The following is a 20,183-nucleotide window of genomic DNA, read 5'->3' on the forward strand; positions in this document are numbered from 1 at the left end:
TGCTAATACTATTTGGTGTTGCTTTAAGTTGAATTCTCATTTAGTGAAGCAACACCTTGCACGAAAGAACTTATGTTATTGCTCTTCTTATCTAAGCCCTCTTGATTTATTCTCATAGACTTATTAGTAGTATTGATTTATCAATTCCGCATTATTTGAAAGCAATACTCCTTACAAGCAAAGGACTTAGTTTTTATACTCCGACAATTGTGTATCTTGTTCTAACCACTAATCAAGGGATCTACTTGGGTGTAAAGTTATAATTTTCAGGTTTCGCCTATCCACCCCCCCCCTCTAATCGACTTTCACTGCCAACATCGCCGTCAACAAGGGTCTCCTCTTCCCCAACGTCGGCCACAAGTGCCTCATGGCAAAGGACGGCAAAAAGAAGAAGCTAAAGAGCTTCTACTAAATATGCAACATCTAGTGATGAGGCTAGGTCTAGTGATGATGAGGATGATTTGCTTACACTTTTTGCCAACCTTAACATGCAACAAAAGGAGAAGTTAAATGAATTGATTAGTGCTATTCATGAGAAGGATGAACTTTTGGATAGCCAAGAGGACTTCCTCATTAAGGAAAATAAGAAGCATGTTAAGGTGAAAAATGCTTATGCTCAGGAGATAGAAAAATGTGAAAAATTGACTAGTGAGCTTAGCATTTGCCATGATACTATCTCCAACCTTAGAAATGAGAATGCAAAATTAATTGCTAAGGTTGAGAAGTTAAATGTTTGTGATGATTCTCTTGTCAACCTCAAGAATGATAATGCTAGTTTGATTTCTAAAATTGACAAGTTGAATGAATCACTTTCTAGCCTTAAGATTGAGAATGATAATTTAATTGCTAAGGCTAAGGATTTAAATGTTTGCAATGATTCTATTTCCAATCTTAGAAACGAGAATGCCATGTTACATGCTAAGATTGATGAATTGAATGCTTGCAAACCCTCTACATCTACTGTTAGACATGTTTCCATTTGTACTAGATGTAGAGACATTAATGCTGATGTTATCCATGATCACCTAGCTTTAATTAAACAACAAAATGGTCACATTGCTCAACTTAGTGCTAAAATTAATGACCATGACTTAGAGAATGAAAAATTTAAATTTGCTAGAAGTATGCTCTATAACGGGAGACGCCCTGGCATTAAGGATGGCATTGGCTTCCAACAGGGAGACAATGTCAAGCTTAATGCCCCCAAGAACTTGTCTAATTTTGTTAAGGGTAAGGCTCCCATGGCTCAGGATAACGAGGGCTATATTTTATATCCTGCTGGTTATCCCGAGCACAAAATTAGGAGAATTCATTCTAGGAAGTCTTACTTCGGCTATCATCATGCTTTTATGTATGAGTGAGGCATCTAGTTCTAGGCAATCCACTCATGTTAAATTGCCTAAAAAGAAAACTCCTATTGCATCAAATGAGCCAAATGTTTCATTTAAGACTTTTGATGCTTCCTATGTGCTCACTAACAAATCAGGCAAAGTAGTTGCCAAATATGTTGGGGGCAAACACAAGGGGTCAAAGACTTGTGTTTGGGTACCCAAGGTTCTTGTTTCTAATGTGAAAGGACCCAAGACCGTATGGGTACCTAAGAACAAGGCCTAAACTTGTTTTGTAGGTTTATGCATCCGGGGGCTCAAGTTGGATAATTGATAGCGGGTGCACAAACCACATGACTGGGGAGAAAAGGATGTTCTCCTCCTATGAGAAAAACAATGATCCCTAAAGAGCTATCACATTCGGGGATGGAAATCAAGGTTTGGTCAAAGGACTTGGTAAAATTGCTATATCACATGACCATTCCATTTCAAATGTTTTTCTTGTAGATTCTTTAGATTACAATTTGCTTTCTGTTTCTCAATAATGCAAAATGGGCTACAACTGTCTTTTTACAGATTTAGATGTTATTGTCTTTAGAAGAAGTGATGATTCAGTAGCATTTAAGGGAGTATTAGAGGGTCAGCTATACTTAGTTGATTTTAATAGAGCTGAACTCGATACTTGCTTAATTGCTAAGACTAATATGGGTTGGCTCTGGCATCGCCGACTAGCCCATGTTAGGATGAAGAATCTTCACAAGCTTCTAAAGGGAGAACACATTTTGGGACTAACCAATGTTCATTTTGAGAAAGACAGGGTTTGTAGCGCATGTCAAGCAGGGAAGCAAGTTGGTGTTCATCATCCACACAAGAACATCATGACGACCGATAGGCCGCTTGAGCTACTCCACATGGATCTATTCGGCCCGATCGCTTACATAAGCATCGGCAGGAGTAAGTATTGTCTTGTAATTTCGATGATTATTCTTGCTTCACTTGGGTGTTCTTTTAGCAGGATAAATCTCAAACCCAAGAGACCTTAAAGGGATTCTTGAGACGGGCTCAAAATGAGGTTGGCTTAAGGATCAAAAAGATTAGAAGCGACAATAGGACGGAGTTCAAGAACTCTCAAATTGAAGGCTTTCTTGAGGATGAGGGCATCAAGCATGAGTTCTCTTCTCCCTACACACCACAACAAAATGGTGTAGTGGAGAGGAAGAATAGAACTCTACTTAACATGGTGAGGACCATGCTTGATGAGTACAAGACTTCGGACCGGTTTTGGGTGGAAGCAATCAACACCGCTTGCTACGCCATCAACCGTCTCTACCTTCACCGAATCCTCAAGAAGACATCATATGAACTCCTAACTGGTAAAAAGCCCAATGTTTCATATTTTAGAGTCTTTGGTAGCAAATTTTTTATTCTTTATAAAAGAGGTAGAAAATCTAAATTTGCTCCTAAGGCTGTAGAAGGCTTTTTACTAGGATATGATTCAAACACAAGGGCATATAGAGTCTTTAACAAGTCCACTAGACTAGTTGAGGTTTCTTGTGACATTGTGTTTGTCGGCGTTTCGACCCCGGGGGGTCCCTGGACCGACGAGTAAATTGTCGCTGCGTGTCCCAGCCCAGATGGGTCGGCGCGAGACGGAACACAAAGGGGGGAAAACAATAAGGGGAAACTGTGGCCTTCGTGTTGTCCTGCGCCTAGGGCGGATGCGCTTGCAGTAGGGGGTTACAAGCGTTCGCGTGGGAGAGAGAGAGAGAGAGAGCCTCGTGCGTCGGCCCGTTCTCCCGCGTGGCCAACCTTCTCGTACGAGAGCCCTGGACCTTCCTTTTATAGGCGTAAGGAGAGGGCCCAGGTGTACAATGGGGGGTGTAGCAATGTGCTAACGTGTCTAGCAAAGGGGAGCCAAAGCCCTAAGTACATGCCGTCGTGGCTGTCGGAGAGGTTTTGGTGCCCTGTTCATGTGATGTCGTGGCCGTCGGAGGAGCGCTTGAGCCCTGTCGAAGTACAGCTATCGGGGCTGTCGGGTCCTTGCTGACGTCTCCTTGCTTCCGTAAGGGGTTGAGAACCGCCGTCGTCATGGAGCACGCGGGGTGCCATCATTACTTGTTTACAGGGGCGAGTCGGATGAGACGCCGGTCTTGTTCCCCGTAGCCTGAGCTAGCTAGGGGTAGGGTAATGATGGCCCCCCTGTGACGTCTCCGGTCCGAGCCCGAGGTCGGGCGAGGTGGAGGCTCCTCCGAGGTCGAGGCTGAGTCCGAGCTCAGGGGTCGGGCGAGGCGGAGACCGTCATCCGGGGTCGAGGTTGAGTCCGAGCCCGGGGGTCGGGCGAGGCGAAGATCGTCTTCCGAGGTCGAGGTTGAGTCCGAGCCCTGGGGTCGGGCGAGGCGGAGTCCGTCATCCGAGGTTGAGGCTGAGTTCGAGCCCTGGGGTCGGGCGAGGCGGAGTCCGTCGTCCGAGGTCGAGGCTGAGCCTGAGCCCTAGGGTCGGGCGAGGCGGAGTCCGTCGTCCGGCGTCGAGGTTGAGCCCGAGCCCTCGGGTCGGGCGAGGCGGAGCTTCCTATGGCGCCCGAGGCTGGACTTAGCTGCTGTCAGCCTCACTCTGTCGAGTGGCACAACAGTCGGAGTAGGGCAGGCGGCGCTGTTTTCCTGTTAGGTCGGTCAGTGGAGCGGCAAAGTGACTGCGGTCACTTCGGCCCTGTTGACTGAGGAGCGCGCATCAGGATAAGGTGTCAGTCGATCCTTGCATTAAATGCTCCTGCGATACGGTCGATCTGGCCAAGGTTGCTTCTCCACGAAGCCTGGGCCTCGGGCGAGCCGAAGGTGCGTCCGTTGCTTGAGGGGACCCTCGGGCGAGACGTGAATCCTCCTGGGTCGGCTGCCTTTGCCCGAGGCTGGGCTCGGGCGAGGTGGGATCGTGTCCCTTGAGTGGACGAAGCCTTGACCTGAATCGCGCCCATCAGGCCTTTGCAGCTTTGTGCTGATGGGGGTTACCAGCTGAGATTAGGAGTCTTGGGGGTACCCCTAATTATGGTCCCCGACAGTGTTTGATGAGACTAATGGCTCTCAAGTAGAGCAAGTTGATCTTGATGAGCTAGATGATGAAGAGGCTCCATGCGTCGTGCTAAGGAACATATCCATTGGGGATGTGTGTCCTAAGGATTCCGAAGAGCCTCCACAAGCACAAGATCAACCTTCATCTTTCATGCAAGCATCTCCACCAACTCAAGATGAGGATCAAGCTCAAGATGATGAAAATGAAGATCAAGAAGATCCACCTCAAGAGGAGGACAATGATCAAGGGGGAGATGCCAATGATCAAGACAAGGAAGATTATCAGGGTCCAAGACCGCCACACCCAAGAGTCCACCAAGCGATACAAAGAGATCACCCCGTGAACTCCATCCTCAGCGATATTCATAAGGGGGTAACAACTCGATCTTGAGTCGCACATTTTTGTGAACATTACTCTTTTGTGTCTTCTATTGAGCCATACAAGGTGGAAGATGCATTAAGAGATTTAGATTGGGTGTTGGCAATGCAAGAGGAACTCAACAACTTCACGAGGAATGAGGTATGGCATCTTGTTCCATGTCCTAACCAAAATGTTGTAGGAACCAAGTTGGTCTTCCGCAACAAGCAAGATGAGCATGGTGTGGTGACAAGGAACAAAGCCCGACTTGTGGCCAAGGGATATTCACAAGTTGAAGGTTTGGATTTTGGTGAAACCTATGCACCCGTAGCTAGGCTTAAGTCAATTCGTATATTACTTGCCTATGCTACTTACCATGGCTTTAAGCTTTATCAAATGGACGTGAAAAGTGCTTTCCTCAATGGACCAATCAAGGAAGAGGTGTATGTTGAGAAACCTCCCGGCTTTGAAGATAGTGAGTATCCTAATCATGTTTACAAACTCTCTAAGGCGCTTTATGGGCTCAAGCAAGCCCCAAGAGCATGGTATGAATACCTAAGAGATTTCCTTATCACTAATGGCTTCAAAGTCAGCAAAGCCGATCCTACTCTCTTTACTAAAACCATTACAAATGATTTGTTTGTATGCCAAATTTATGTTGATGATATTATATTTGGGTCTACTAACAAATCTACTTGTGAAGAGTTTAGTAGGATTATGATTCAAAAATTCGAGATGTCTATGATGGGGGAGTTGAAGTATTTCTTAGGGTTTCAAGTGAAGCAACTCCAAGAGGGCACCTTCATCAGCCAAACTAAGTACATTCAAGACATACTCACTAAGTTTGGAATGAAGGATGCCAAGCCCATCAAGACACCCATGGGAACAAATGGGCATCTCGACCTCAACACGGGAGGTAAATCCTTAGATCAAAAGGTATACCGGTCGATGATAGGATCTTTACTCTATTTATGTGCATCTCGACCGTATATTATGCTTTCCGTATGCATGTGTGCAAGGTTCCAAGCCGATCCTAAGGAAGTTCACCTTAGGGCCGTGAAACGAATCTTGAGATATTTAGTTCATACACCTAAGTTTGGTCTTTGGTACCCCAAGGGATCCACTTTTGATTTAATAGGTTACTCAGATGCTGATTGGACAGAGTGTAAAATTGATAGAAAGAGCACATCAGGGACTTGTCAGTTCTTGGGAAGATCCCTGGTGTCTTGGGCTTCAAAGAAACAAAATTCAGTAGCTCTTTCTACCACCGAAGCCGAGTATATTGCCGCAGGCCATTGTTGCGCGCAATTGCTTTGGATGAGACAAACCCTTAGGGACTATGGCTACAAATTAACCAAAGTTCCTCTCCTATGTGATAATGAGAGTGCAATCCGCATGTCGGATAATCCCGTTGAACACAGCCGCACTAAGCACATAGCCATTCGGTATCACTTTTTGAGGGATCACCAACAAAGGGGGGATATCGAGATTGCTTATGTTAGCACCAAAGAACAATTAGCTGATATGTTTACCAAACCATTAGATGAGAAAACCTTTACCAAACTTAGAAATGAGCTAAACATTCTTGATTCTCGGAATTTTGATTGATACTTTGCACACATAGCTCATTTATATACCTTTGATCATATCTCTTTCATGTGCTATGACTAATGTATTTTCCAGTTAATTCTTATGCTAAGTCATAGATTGAAAGGGAAATGGAGTCTTCGGCGAAGACAAGGCTTCCACTCCACTCTACCGGTACTATTTATCCTTCGCCGTCACTCCGCATTACTCTCCACTTTGGTATAATCTTCACTCATATTCATTTGTGCCATTGGGGAGAAAGTAAAAGGGCTCTAAAGACTCTATTTTTGGCGATTCATGCCAAAGGGGGAGAGAGTATTAGCCCAAAGCAAAAGAACTGCACCACCATGCCAATTATTTCAAAAAATTTCGAAACAAGTTTAAGTTTTTAAATGTTCTTCAATTGGTACCTTTGAAATTAGTATTCCTCAAAGAAATTCTATCTCAATTGATATCTGTATTTTAAGGAGGAGTTTTTCAAAAATTAGTATCTAAAATATTTGATCTTCTTTCAATTGTAAAACCCTCTTGAACACTAAGAGGAGAATTTCATTAAGGGGGAGTTTTGTTTAAGTCAAAGGAAAAGCATTTGAAACAGGGGGAGAAAATTTCAAATCTTGAAAATGCTTCTCAAAATCTTATTCATATACCTTTGACTAGTTGCAAAAATACTTTGAAAAAGAATTTCCAAAAACATTTGCAAAAACAAAACAAGTGGTGCAAGCGTGGTCCAAAATGTTAAAAGGAAGAAAGCAATCCATGCATATCTTATAGAAGTTTAAATTGGTTTAATTCCAAGGAACCTTGCACTTACCTTATGCAAACTAGTTCAATTTTGCACGTATATATTTGCTTTGGTTTGTGTTGGCATCAATCACCAAAAAGGGGAAGATTGAAAGGGAAATAGGGTCAAACCTTTTCCTAAATGATTTTCGTGGTTGAATTGCCCAACACAAACAATTGGACTAACTAGTTTGCTCTAGATTATAAATTCTACAGGTGCCAAAGGTTCAACACAAACCAATAAAAAGGTCCAAGTTAGGGTTCAAAAAGAAAGGAGCAAAAGAAACCGAAGGCTGCCCTGGTCTGGCACACCGGACTGTTCGGTGTGCCAGGGTGAATCAACTCGAACTCGCCACCTTCGGGTTTCTGGAAAAGCCACTCCGCTATAATTCACCGGACTGTTCGGTGTGACACCGGACTGTCCAGTGTGCCAGCGGAGCAACGACTACAGCGCAACGGTCGACTCCAACGGAAACCTGAAAAGCGCTACAGTGCACGGACAGTTCGCGCAGAGTCAGAGCAGGCACTAGAAGGCGCACCGGACAGTGAACATGACATGTCCGGTGCGGCATCGGACTGTCCGGTGGTGAGAGCACCTAGAGGGGGGTGAATAGGTGATCCTGTAAAAATCAAATACTTGTAGCCACAAAACTTGGTTAAGAGTTAGTGCAATAGGACCAAGTGGCTAAGGACCGAGCTTTTGTGAAACACAATGATCACAAAGAAAGACAACACAAAAGACATAGTGATTTATCCCGTGGTTCGGCCAAGTATAACACTTGCCTACTCCATGTTGTGGCGTCCCAATGGACGAGGGTTGCACTCAACCCCTTTCAAGTGATCCAATGATCAACTTGAATACCACGGTGTTTTCCTTTCTTATACTTTCTCTCGTTTGCGAGGAATCTCCACAACTTGGAGCCTCTCGCCCTTACAATTGATGATCACAAAGAAGCACGGAAGTAAGGGAGGGGAGAGCAACACACACAAGACTCAAAACAAGAGCACAATCACGCACACAAAGCCACAACTTGAGCTCACAACACAACTCGAGGAGTTCTCTACTCAAATGGGGCTCAAGTCACTATCTCAAAGAATCGAATGCGCGAGAATGGAGTCTTGGTGCTTAGGAATGATCAAGGAATGCTTGGGATGCTCCTCCATGCGCCTAGGGGTCCCTTTTATAGCCCCAAGGCAGCTAGGAGTTGTTGGAACCCAACAAGGAAGGCAATTCTTGCCTTCTGTCGGGTGGCGCACCGGACAGTCCGGTGCACCACCGGACAGCCACTGTAGCATGTCCGGTGCGGATCTCCTTCCATTCCTGGCGCAACCGACCATTGGATCTTCGGGCTGGTTGGCACACCGGACACTATCCGGTGCACACCGAACAGTCCGGTGCCCCCTGCCGACCGTTGGAGCGGGCCACGCGTCGCCCGCGGATTTGGCGTCCGACCGTTGCGCTGGCGGCCGTTGGCTCACCGGACAGTCCAGTGAATTATAGCCGTACACCGCCGAAGTTTTTCCGAGAGTGGCCAGTTCGCCGGAGACCAGTCTGGCGCACCGGACACTGTCCGGTTCCCCACCGGACAGTCCGGTGTGCCAGACTGTGCCGAGTCTTGGCTGCTTCGAGCCAAGTTCTTCTCTTCTTTTCTTTTCTTTTATTCTAGCACTTAGACAAATATATTAGTACACAAAAACCAATATACTAAGTCTACAATCATACCTTCCTGTTGATTTGCACTTCATTCATCATTTGGCATATAATAACCCACTTAATATGTGTTGGACACTTAATCACCAAAATATACTTGAAATGGCCCAAAGGCACATTTCCCTTTCAATCTCCCCCTTTTTGGTGATTTATGCCAACATATCAAAAAGCAACAGATAGAAGTGCAACATCAATGTAATTTAGAACAAAAATAGTCTTTGACAAGATTTGACATATTTGGATCGTTCTTTGCCACCACTTGGTTTGTTTTTGCAAATCAAATTCATTTTCCTATCTCTAAGTCAAACACACTTGTTTGGGCACAAAGAGAGATATTCCAAGAGTAAAAATGATTAAGAGCCAAAAACTCCCCCTTTCTCCCATAATCAAACATTCTCCCCAAAAGAGACCAAATTTTGACAATAAGAGTATTTTGACAAATCAAAAGTTCTAACTCTATTATTTTCAAAGTTTTACAAGTGGTAGCTGATCTATTTGCTTTGGCCTTAATTTCTCCCCCTTTGGCATTAAGCACCAAAACAGGATCATTCTTGGCCCTTTAACCTCATTGCCTCACCAAAATCGTCAATTAAGAGCAAAAAGGCAATAAGAGCATAGATATGAACTTGGAGTTAATACCGGAGTGCAGTGGAAGTCTTTGCCTAGTCCAAGTTCACATTTCCCTTTCAATTCACCTTTGAGACTACATCAAGTAAACTCAAGCACAATTGTTAGTCTCAAAGGGTCAAGTTGTAGCACTTCTCCCCTTAAATATGTGCATCATTCACATATGGACTTGTGAGGTCCGAGGATCTCTTGCACAACTTGAGCACCATATAAATCTCATAAATGCATAAAGTAACTTGATCAAAAGCATAAAGCACATGTATGCTATAAATCAATCCAAGTTACGTGAATCTAAGACATTTAGCTCACTACGCAGCCTGCAAAAGGTTTTCTCATCTAAAGGCTTGGTAAAGATATCGGCTAGCTGGTTCTCGGTGCTAACATAAAACACTTCGATATCTCCCTTTTGTTGGTGGTCTCTCAAAAAGTGATGCCGGATGTCTATGTGCTTAGTGCGGCTGTGTTCAACAGGATTATCCGCCATGCGGATTGCACTCTCATTATCACATAGGAGTGGGAATTTGCTCAGATTGTAGCCAAAGTCCCGGAGGGTTTGCCTCATCCAAAGTAGTTGCGCGCAACACTGTCCTGCGGCAACATACTCGGCCTCAGCGGTGGATAGGGCAACGGAAGTTTGTTTCTTAGAACTCCAAGACACCAGGGACCTTCCTAGGAATTGGCACGTCCCTGATGTACTCTTCCTATCAACCTTGCATCCAACATAATCAGAGTCTGAGTATCCAATCAAGACAAAGGTTGACCCCTTTGGATACCAGATCCCGAAGCAAGGCGTAGCAACTAAATATCTAAGAATTCGCTTAACGGCCACAAGGTGGCACTCCCTTGGATCGGATTGAAATCTAGCACACATGCATACACTAAGCATAATATCTGGTCTACTAGCACATAAATAAAGCAAAGATCCTATCATAGACCGGTATGCCTTTTGATCAACGGACTTACCTCCTTTGTTGAGGTCGACATGTCCGTCGGTGCCCATTGGTGTTTTTGCGGGCTTGGCATCCTTCATCCCGAACCGCTTGAGCAAGTCTTGTGTGTACTTCATTTGGGAGATGAAGGTGTCGTCCTTGAGTTGCTTCACTTGGAACCCAAGGAAGTAGTTCAACTCGCCCATCATCGACATCTCAAATTTCTGTGTCATCACCCTGCTAAACTCCTCACAAGACTTTTGATTAGTAGAACCAAATATTATGTCATCGACATAAATTTGGCACACAAATAGGTCATCATCACAAGTCTTAGTGAAAAGAGTTGGATCGGCTTTTCCAACCTTGAAAGCATTAACAATTAGGAAATCTCTAAGGCATTCATACCATGCTCTTGGGGCTTGCTTAAGTCCATAGAGCACCTTAGAGAGCTTACACACATGGTCGGGGTACCGTTCATCCTCAAAGCCAGGGGGTTGCTCCACGTACACCTCCTCCTTGATTGGCCCGTTGAGGAAAGCGCTCTTCACGTCCATTTGAAACAACCTAAAAGAGTGGTGAGCGGCATAGGCTAACAAAATGCGAATAGACTCTAGCCTAGCCACAGGAGCAAAAGTCTCCTCAAAATCCAAACCTGCGACTTGGGCATAACCTTTTGCCACAAGTCGAGCCTTGTTTCTTGTCACCACCCCGTGCTCGTCTTGCTTGTTGCGAAACACCCACTTGGTTCCTACAACGTTTTGCTTGGGACGTGGCACCAGGCTCCAAACTTCATTCCTCTTGAAGTTGTTGAGCTCTTCCTGCATGGCCAACACCCAGTACGGATCTTGCAAGGCCTCTTCTACCCTGAAAGGCTCAATAGAAGAGACAAACGAGTAATGCTCACAAAAGTTAGCTAGTCTTGAGTGAGTAGTTACTCCCTTGCTTATATCACCCAGAATCTGGTCGACGGGATGATTCTTTTGAATTGTCGCTCGGATTTGAGTTGGAGGGGCCCGTGGTGCCTCTTCCTCCAGAACTTGATCATCTTGTGCTCCCCCTTGATCACACGCCTCTTCTTGATGAATTTGTTCATCTTCTTGAGTTGGGGGGTGCACCATCGTTGAGGAAGAAGGTTGATCTCGCTCTTGTTGTTCCTGTGGTCGCACATCTCCAATCGCCATGGTGCCAATTGCGTCCGTTGGAACATCATTTTCATCTACATCATCAAGATCAACTTTCTCTCTTGGAGAGCCATTAGTTTCATCAAATACAACGTCGCTAGAGACTTCAACCAAACCCGATGATTTGTTGAAGACTCTATACGCCTTTGTATTTGAGTCATAACCTAGCAAAAACCCTTCTACAGCTTTGGGAGCAAATTTAGAATTCCTACCTTTCTTCACTAGAATATAACATTTACTCCCAAATACACGAAAGTACAAAACGTTGGGTTTGTTACCGGTTAGAAGTTCATATGAAGTCTTCTTGAGGAGGCGATGGAGATAGAGCCGGTTTATGGCGTGGCAAGCTGTGTTCACAGCTTCCGACCAAAACCGCTCGGGCGTCTTGAACTCTCCAAGCATCGTCCTTGCCATATCAATAAGCGTCTTGTTCTTCCTTTCTACCACACGTTTTGTTGTGGTGTGTAGGGAGCGGAGAACTCGTGCTTGATCCCTTCCTCCTCAAGGTACTCTTCCACTTGAAGATTCTTGAACTTGGACCCGTTGTCGCTTCTAATCTTTTTCACCTTGAGCTCAAATTTGTTTTGAGCTCACCTTAGAAAGTGCTTGAGGGTCCCTTGGGTTTCTGATTTATCCTGCAAAAAGAATACCCAAGTGAAGCGGGGAAATCATCAACAATAACAAGACCATACTTACTTCCCCGATGCTGAGGTAGGCGACGGGTCCGAAGAGGTCCATATGTAGTAGCTCCAGTGGTCTTGATGTTGTCATCACATTTTTGTTGTGATGAGTGCTTCCCACTTGTTTTCCTGCCTGACATGCTGCACAAGGTCTATCTTTTTTGAAATACACATTTGTCAGTCCTAACACATGTTCTACCTTTAGGAATATATGGAGGTTCTTCATTCCAACATGTGCTAGACGGCGATGTCACAGCCAGCCCATGCTAGTCTTAGCTATTAAGCATGCATCTAGGTCGGCCTCCTCTTTCGAAAAATCAACTAAATAGAGTTTGTCGTCTAGTACACCCTTAAAAGCTAATGAACCATCACTCCTTCTAAAGACAGAAACATCAATATTTGTAAACAAAAAATTGTAGCCCATGTGGCACAATTGACTAACCGACAGGAGATTATAGCCTAGCGACTCTACTAAAAATACATTAGAAATAGAGTGCTCATTTGAGATAGCTATCTTGCCCAAGCCTTTGACCTTGCCTTGGTTCCCATCTCCAAAGATGATCGAATCTTGGGAATCTTTGCTCTTGACGTAGGAGGTGAACATCTTCTTCTCCCCCGTCATGTGGTTTGTGCATCTGCTGTCGATAATCCAGCTTGAGCCCCCGAATGCATAAACCTGCAAGGCAAATTAGGCTTGGGTCTTAGGTACCCAACTCTTGTTGGGTCCTACAAGGTTAGTTACAACATCCTTTGGGACCCAAATGCAAGTCTTGTCTCCCTTGCATTTGGACCCCATCTTTCTAGCAATCACTTTTTCATTTTTACATGAAAGTACATACTTAGTGTTGCAAGCATGAAAGACAGTGGTAGGTTTATTACACACTTTCCTAGGAGCATGAGACACAAAATTTCTCCTAGGCCTACCATTAAAATTAGAACTTGAAGCAATCATGGCATATGAGTCAAAAGCATTATAACTCCTATGATAATGACAATTTCTAGAATATTTTCTATCATTGTACATGAAAGCATGATTATTTTGACTACTACTAGCCATAGGGGCCTTCCCTTTCTCCTTGTTGGGAATGGGAGCCCTTTGACTTGTTAAGTTCTTGGCTTCCTTTCGAAAGCCAAGTCCATCCTTAATTGAGGGGTGTCTACCAACCGTGTAGGCATCCCTAGCAAATTTTAACTTATCAAAGTCATTTTTGCAAGTCTTAAGTTGGGCATTAAGACTTGCCACTTCACCATTTAATTTTGTAATAGAAATAAGGTGCTCAACACATGCATCGACATCAAAATCCTTACACCTATTACAAATGACAGCATGCTCTACACAAGAACAAGATTTATTAACTACTTCTAGCTTAGCATTTAAATCATCATTAATACTCTTTAAGCTAGACACAGTTTCATGACAAGCAGATAGTTCCAAAGAAAGCATTTCATTCCTTTTAACCTCTAAAGCAAGAGACTTTTGCACATTTACAAACTTATCATGCTCTTCATATAAAATATCTTCTTGCTTTTCTAAAAGTCTATTCTTCTCATTTCAAGCATCAATCAATTCACTGATTTTATCTACTTTAGTTCTATCTAAACCTTTGAATAGACTTGTGTAATCTACTTCATCATCACTAGAGTCATCATCACTTGAAGTAGTATACTTAGGGGTATCTCGAGCGCTTACCTTTTTCTCCTTTGCCATGAGGCAAGTATGGCGCTCGTTGGGGAAGAGAGATGACTTGTTGAAGGCCGAGGCGGCGAGTCCTTCGTCGTCGGAGTCAGAAGAAGAGCAATCCGAATCCCATTCTTTGCCAAGATGCGCCTCGCCTTTCGCCTTCTTGTAGGCCTTCTTATTCTCCCTCTTCCCGTGTCTTCCATCGCCCTGGTCATTTTCATTATTGGGACATTGAGCAATAAAGTGACCAGTCTTACCGCACTTGAAGCAGGAGCGCTTTCCCCTTGTTTTGTTCTTGTTGGGGTAGTCCTTGCGTCCTTTCAATGTAGTCTTGAAGCGCTTGATGATGAGAGCCATCTCATCTTCATTTAGCCCGGCCGCCTCAACTTGTGCCACTTTGCTTGGTAGCGCCTTCCTGCTGCTTGTTGCTTTGAGAGCAACAGGTTCAGGCTCGTAGATAGGTAGAGGGCCATTGAGAGCATCATCCACGTATCGCGCTTCCTTCACCATCATCCGCCCGCTCACAAACTTCCCAAGAATCTCCTCGGGAGTCATCTTTGTGTACCTGGGATTTTCACGGATGAGGTTCACAAGATGAGGATCAATGACAGTAAAAGACCTGAGCATAAGCCGGACGACGTCGTGGTCCGTCCATCTCGTGCTTCCATAGCCCCTGATCTTGTTGACCAAGGTCTTGAGCATGTTATACGTTTGCGTTGGCTCCTCTCCCCTGATCATGACAAACCTTCCCAGCTCGCCTTCCACCAACTCCATTTTGGTGATCATGGTGGCGTCGTTCCCCTCATGTGAAATCTTGAGGGTGTCCCATATTTGCTTGGCGTTGTCCAAGCCGCTCACCTTGTTGTATTCATCCCTGCACAATGATGCTAACAAAACAGTGGTAGCTTGTGCATTCTTATGAATTTGTTTGTTAATGAATACAGGGTTATCCGTACTATCAAATTGCATTCCATTCTCAACTACCTCCCAAATACTAGGATGGAGAGAGAAAAGGTGACTACGCATTTTGTGACTCCAAAAAGCGTAGTCCTCTCCATCAAAGTGTGGAGGTTTACCAAGAGGAATAGAAAGCAAATGAGCATTGGAATTATACAGAATGCAAGAATAATCAATTGAAAAATTTGAGTTAACCGGTTTCTTTTTCTCGTCGTAGTCATCGTCTCTTGGGGAAGAAGAAGACTCGTCGCTGTCGTAGTAGACGATCTTCTTAATGCGCCTCTTCTTCTTCCCGTCCTTCTTCTTGTGACTCGAGCCAAAGTCAGTGGGCTTATCGTCTCTTGGCTCGTTGAAGATGGACTCCTTCTCCTTATCGTTGACCACCATCCCCTTTCCCTTAGGATCCATCTCTTCGGGCGATTAGTCCCTTTCGTGAAGAGAACGGCTCTGATACCAATTGAGAGCACCTAGACTGTCCGGTGCGCCCATCGATAGCAGCCCAACCACCACCACTTCAAGGCATCCAAGTTTTCAGCCATTGCATTCAATACAAGAGCTTTAGACTTCACTCCAAGACACAAACAAGATATCAAATCCTCTCCCAAGTCCGGAATCACTCCAAGCTCTTAGTGACTAGTGAGAGAGAGATATTTGTGTTCATTTGAGTTCTTGTTGCTTGGATCGCTTTTCTTCTTCCCCATTCTTGTTCTCAACACTTTTGTAATCAAAGCAAGAGACACCAAGTTGTGGTGGTCCTTGTGGGGTCTAAGTGACCCAATTGATTGAGGAGAAAAGCTCACTCGGTCTAGATGACCGTTTGAAAGAGGGAAAGGGTTGAAAGAGACCCGGTCTTTGTGACCACCTCAACGGGGAGTAGGTTTGCAAGAACCGAACCTCGGTAAAACAAATCACTGTGTCATCTGCTCTATTTCTTTGGTTGATTTGTTTTCGCCCACTCTTTCGGACTCGATTATATTTCTAACGCTAACTCGGCTTGTAGTTGTGCTTAAAGTTTATAAATTTCAGATTTGCCTATTCGCCCCCCCTCTAGGCGACTTTCAGAGCTTATCTCGGAACGCCCCGACTATCTCTTATCTCACTATATCAATGGCAGCCGGTGGGAGTCCACCGGCTCTCTGGTCCAACATGGGTGTGGTCGTTTGGATATTAGTATGTTGTCTTCCTCCTCATTGGCTTGGGTTTTATGGTGCATTAATACTTGCCCTATGCGGCTCATAGGATTGGCCATTCCTTTCTGACCTTCTAGGAGGGACCGAAAAGTACTCTCCCCACGGGTTTGGGATGCTATATTATGGTGTTGGGGCATTGCATGATGTGATGATAGGTTTAGCTAGGACGGATGCGGATGTGGATAATAATCTTCCTCATAGGGCTCTACATACTCTGCGTCGGACCATTCGGCTAAATGTGCGAACTATCCGTCCATATGGTTGGACCATCCAGTGTTGTATTTGGACTGTCTGACGCTATACGTGGACGGTCCGAATGGGTCGTTTAGAGTTTGTGCAGTACGTGGTGGCTCGAGTGTAGGTCTCGTAAATTCGTTTCTAAAAACAGGACCGACCATTGCTGGCCCGGACGGTCCGCGCTCATGCGCGGACGGTCTTCGATGATGTTGTTGGGGGAGACGTCAGAGCTATCATTTGAACCGGCCATTGAGGGTCGATTTGATAGGGCTTACACGAATTTCCCTAGTGAAGTCGCCAAAAAGTGTGTCGGCGCCGATTCGGGCGCTAATCACTGTGATGAGAAACGACGGTAGTGCTCTCTGCGGAGGCGCGGACGGTCCGCGACCTAGCGCAAAGACTAGGGTCCTGCCTGACGAGCCGGACGGTTCGCGCGTGCACAGTGGCGGCGGAGTTCGCCGACGGCGCCTGGATCTCGTTCCCGGGAGGGACCCCGTCGGGGAGGAGAGATCCTATGGTGTGTCTTAGAATCGGCAGGCCACCCAAGACGTCTATAAATGATGTAGAGCCGGAGAGGTGAAGATTAGAGGAAATGATCTAATTTACTATCTACTCATAGGGCAAAATGTACAGAATTAGATGTGTATTGATTGATTGATCGATTGTTGGGGTTCCAATCAGCCATAGTCCTTCATATATATAGAGGGGGAGGTCTGGACCCGTTACAAGTCGGTTCTCGAGATAATTCCGCGGATTTAGCAAACAAATCCCGCAAGAAACTTGGAACACTAACTGATTCTGCGTACGAGTAAACCGTCCACACCACCACCGCGGACCGTCCGAGGGTCGGACCGTCCGCTCGGTCAAATTTGGTGCTCAACGGTTTGATGTGTGAATACTGGTACCCATTATGTTATTTATAACTATTTAGACTTGTGGATTGTTACGAATTAATAAACACATTGTGGATTATTCATGTGATGCATGCTGATTTGTGTGAATGTGTGTGGTGGTGTGGATGAATATATACGTCAGATTAATAGTAGAAATGAGCAAATCTCCGTCGGTTCGTTCACTAACATTTGATACTTTTTCGTCGTTTAATCTGCAAGAGCCAAATGCCGACGAAAATTAGGTATTGCTTATTCAAAACTAGCTGGTTTTTACAGGCAAACCAACCGAATTTTTATGAAGCCAAGACTAGTTTTTTGTGAAAACATTTGCTCGACGGAAATTAGGGAGATTACTGGTGTGACATGAGCGGTGGTAGTCTCCCTTCTGCAGGCTATAGGCTGCAGAGGGGTTAATGCGAAGTCAGCATCAACAATCGCAGTGCATCCATCCACGAGGCACAGAAGGACCATGCGCCACAGTCTGACAAGGAAAATGGAGTTGTCACTACAGATGATTACAGCATTCCATCCATGCAAGCAGCCGCTCGATACCCGGTCTGATCTCAGGTTTCCACGTAAGTCGAACAAACTAGAGACGATACAGACGCAACACACAACACATCCAGCAGCTATAGCAGAGAAGCTCTGACTGACCATGGCGATGGCGGCAGAAAGAACTTCTCTTTACGGGTGGGAGGAGATGATACAGGCAGACCAGGATCAGCTGCATATGCCATTGCCGTTATGTTACATTACACCACCAGGCACCATGTACAGTTGCCCCCAGTCCAGGCCTGGAGACGGAGGAAGACACCTCATCTCCTAATGCAGCGCTGTGAGCACCGTAGCCCCTTCCACCTGCAGTGCAGGAACAAGTTTTTCAGAGAAATGTTGTAGGAGTTCTTTCTTCTTCTTCGGTTCCGCTTTTCAGCTCACTGGCAACATCTGAATTGTGTAGCATCCATTTCAAGTTAACCTCTGGTCTCTGGATCCTTCCTTTCTAAACATCGCATGAGACCGATGATGATGGAGGCCTGACGAACTAGTGCATGCATGGAACTGAATTCTTTCTTCGAGAAAGGAACCGATCTTACCTGGAAGGTTGCGCCGCAGATTTCCTCCTCGTTTGCAGGAACGGCAGTCACTTTGTTCTTGGGATTCTCGTAGCACTTCAATCCTCCAAGGGCATTAGAGTAGAAGCAACCTGTGTACGGTGCAGGAAGTGGGTACTCAGTCAGAGACGAAGACGAAGACGACCCTCTCCTTTCTTTTTTTGATGATTCAGAAAGAGGAACTAAAGGCAGCAGACCTTGCGGGAAAGGCGCGAGGGACTTGCCGCAGGAGCCTTTGAGCACGTCGATGTCGTCGGAGAAGGCGACGCAGCCGTCGGCGGTGACGCCCCAGAAGAGGGGCACGTCGCCGCCCGACGCGACGAGGAGCGAGTTGGTGGACGCGTCGAAGAGCACGAAGGCGTAGGCGCCGGCGAGCTGCGCGAGCATGAGGCTGGCCGGGTACGGCGCCCGGTCCCGCAGCGCCTTGTAGGCCTCGATGACCAGGAGCACCTCGTTGGCGCCCTTGGACAGCCCGTACTGCTGGCTCAGCCGCCCCAGGTTGTCCAGCACCCCCTCGAACAGGCAGAACACCTCGTCCTTCGCCGCGAACGACCTGGATTCGAGGAACCGGGAAGCTTTTATTTATTATGTTTTTGTTTTCCCCAGATCGTCATCAGCTCACTGGTCGGGAGTGACATCGGAGGTTGGGGAAGTCAGTTGGCGAGTCAGTTCGTCGCTTGTTGGCAAGTCAGTCGACAGCCACCCCCCACCTTGACCTAGCTTGTGCTTGTCCATGGATCGAGGTCCAGAAGGTGGCATGATGTGGATGTGGATCGGACGCACTCTCTTTGTTGTGCGGGAAGCCAAGCCAAGCCACGGCCTCCTAACTCTAACTCCTTAATTTTTTTAATTATCTTGATAATGATGTACCATGCCTGTCCATCCATGGCGCTGAGTCCATCCATGGCGCTTGCGTGGAGCGGGGAGCACAGCACTGCGTCCATCCATGGCGCTGGCTCGCGTCTGCGGACCGCAGCGGAGTAGGCAGCGTATGTAGTAGTACAGTACCTTGGGCGGAGGAGGGCCTGGTTGGCGTGGGAGTAGGCGAGGTGGCCGAGGTCGGCGAGGCGCACGGACACGGCGGCGGGGCAGCTGGTCCCCAGGAAGCGCGCGACGAGCTCGGACGCCTTCGTCTTGGGCGACGGCGTCCGGCTCCCCGCCGCCACCAGCTCCGCCGGCACCTCCACCACCTCGCCGCTGAACACCGCCAGCATCCTCGCGCCTGGTCTCAGGCTGCCACGAGCAGCTGCACGAACAAGAATTGGGATGAAGCTAGGGATGGCCCGAGGGACTGATGGAGGGATACGGATGCTGGGAGGAGAAGGCCCGAGCCGAGGTGGCTTCATATAGCCGGAGCCCCGCGTGCGTCCAGCGGCGCCGGGGCCCGAGCTGGTAGCCCGCTAGCCCTCATCAGCCTGGCCCACGCCGCTTTGGCTCCGCCGTCGTTTAGTGACGTGGCCCTGACGCGGCCAGTGGGCCCCAGCTGCCATCCTGCATCCCCACGCGTGCACGGACGTGGGCGCTGTGTGTGGGGTAGCACGGTTAAACTTTTCGAACGAAAACGGGCGGTTTCTGCTATTATTTGGCTTGTTCGATTACTTCCGTTCTATACAGATTAGAGGAAATTGATATGGATTTTGAGGGATTTTGATTTAGGACGCATTCGTTTCATCTGGAACCGGCGGCTCAGCGGCTGGAATAATTTTGAGGTGAAATGATTCACTAATTTGTGTAACTTTAATAAGCTGGAACAGTTCTTACCTCCAATCCTGACTAATCGAATACAGACTTAGGATTGAAACCGACTTAATATCCTTCCATATGGATTGGATTGAACCGAACAAGTCGGTTTTAAACAAGATAGGTT

At 46.3% G+C, this 20,183-nt stretch overlaps 1 protein-coding gene across 2 annotated transcripts; it reads right to left on the reverse strand.

Moving 5' to 3' along the window:
* Nucleotides 1-17,626: 17,626 nt before the first annotated feature.
* LOC100283989 (stem-specific protein TSJT1) lies at nucleotides 17,627-19,753 on the reverse strand. Of its 2 annotated transcripts, none has more exons than NM_001156887.2 (4): nucleotides 19,325-19,695; nucleotides 18,514-18,869; nucleotides 18,299-18,408; nucleotides 17,627-18,062 (listed from the first exon to the last, which is right to left on the reverse strand). In NM_001156887.2, the coding sequence occupies exons 1-4, from the start codon at nucleotides 19,528-19,530 to the stop codon at nucleotides 18,027-18,029; spliced, it is 708 nt and encodes a 235-aa protein (NP_001150359.1). In that variant the 5' UTR covers nucleotides 19,531-19,695; the 3' UTR covers nucleotides 17,627-18,026. The 2 variants fall into 2 exon arrangements, with proteins under 2 accessions (NP_001150359.1, XP_023157973.2); XM_023302205.2 differs by having other exon boundaries at nucleotides 17,669-18,062; nucleotides 19,187-19,753.
* Nucleotides 19,754-20,183: the final 430 nt, after the last annotated feature.

The sequence above is a fragment of the Zea mays genome, chromosome 4 (genome assembly GCF_902167145.1).
Source record: "Zea mays cultivar B73 chromosome 4, Zm-B73-REFERENCE-NAM-5.0, whole genome shotgun sequence".
NCBI classification, from domain to species: domain Eukaryota; kingdom Viridiplantae; phylum Streptophyta; class Magnoliopsida; order Poales; family Poaceae; genus Zea; species Zea mays.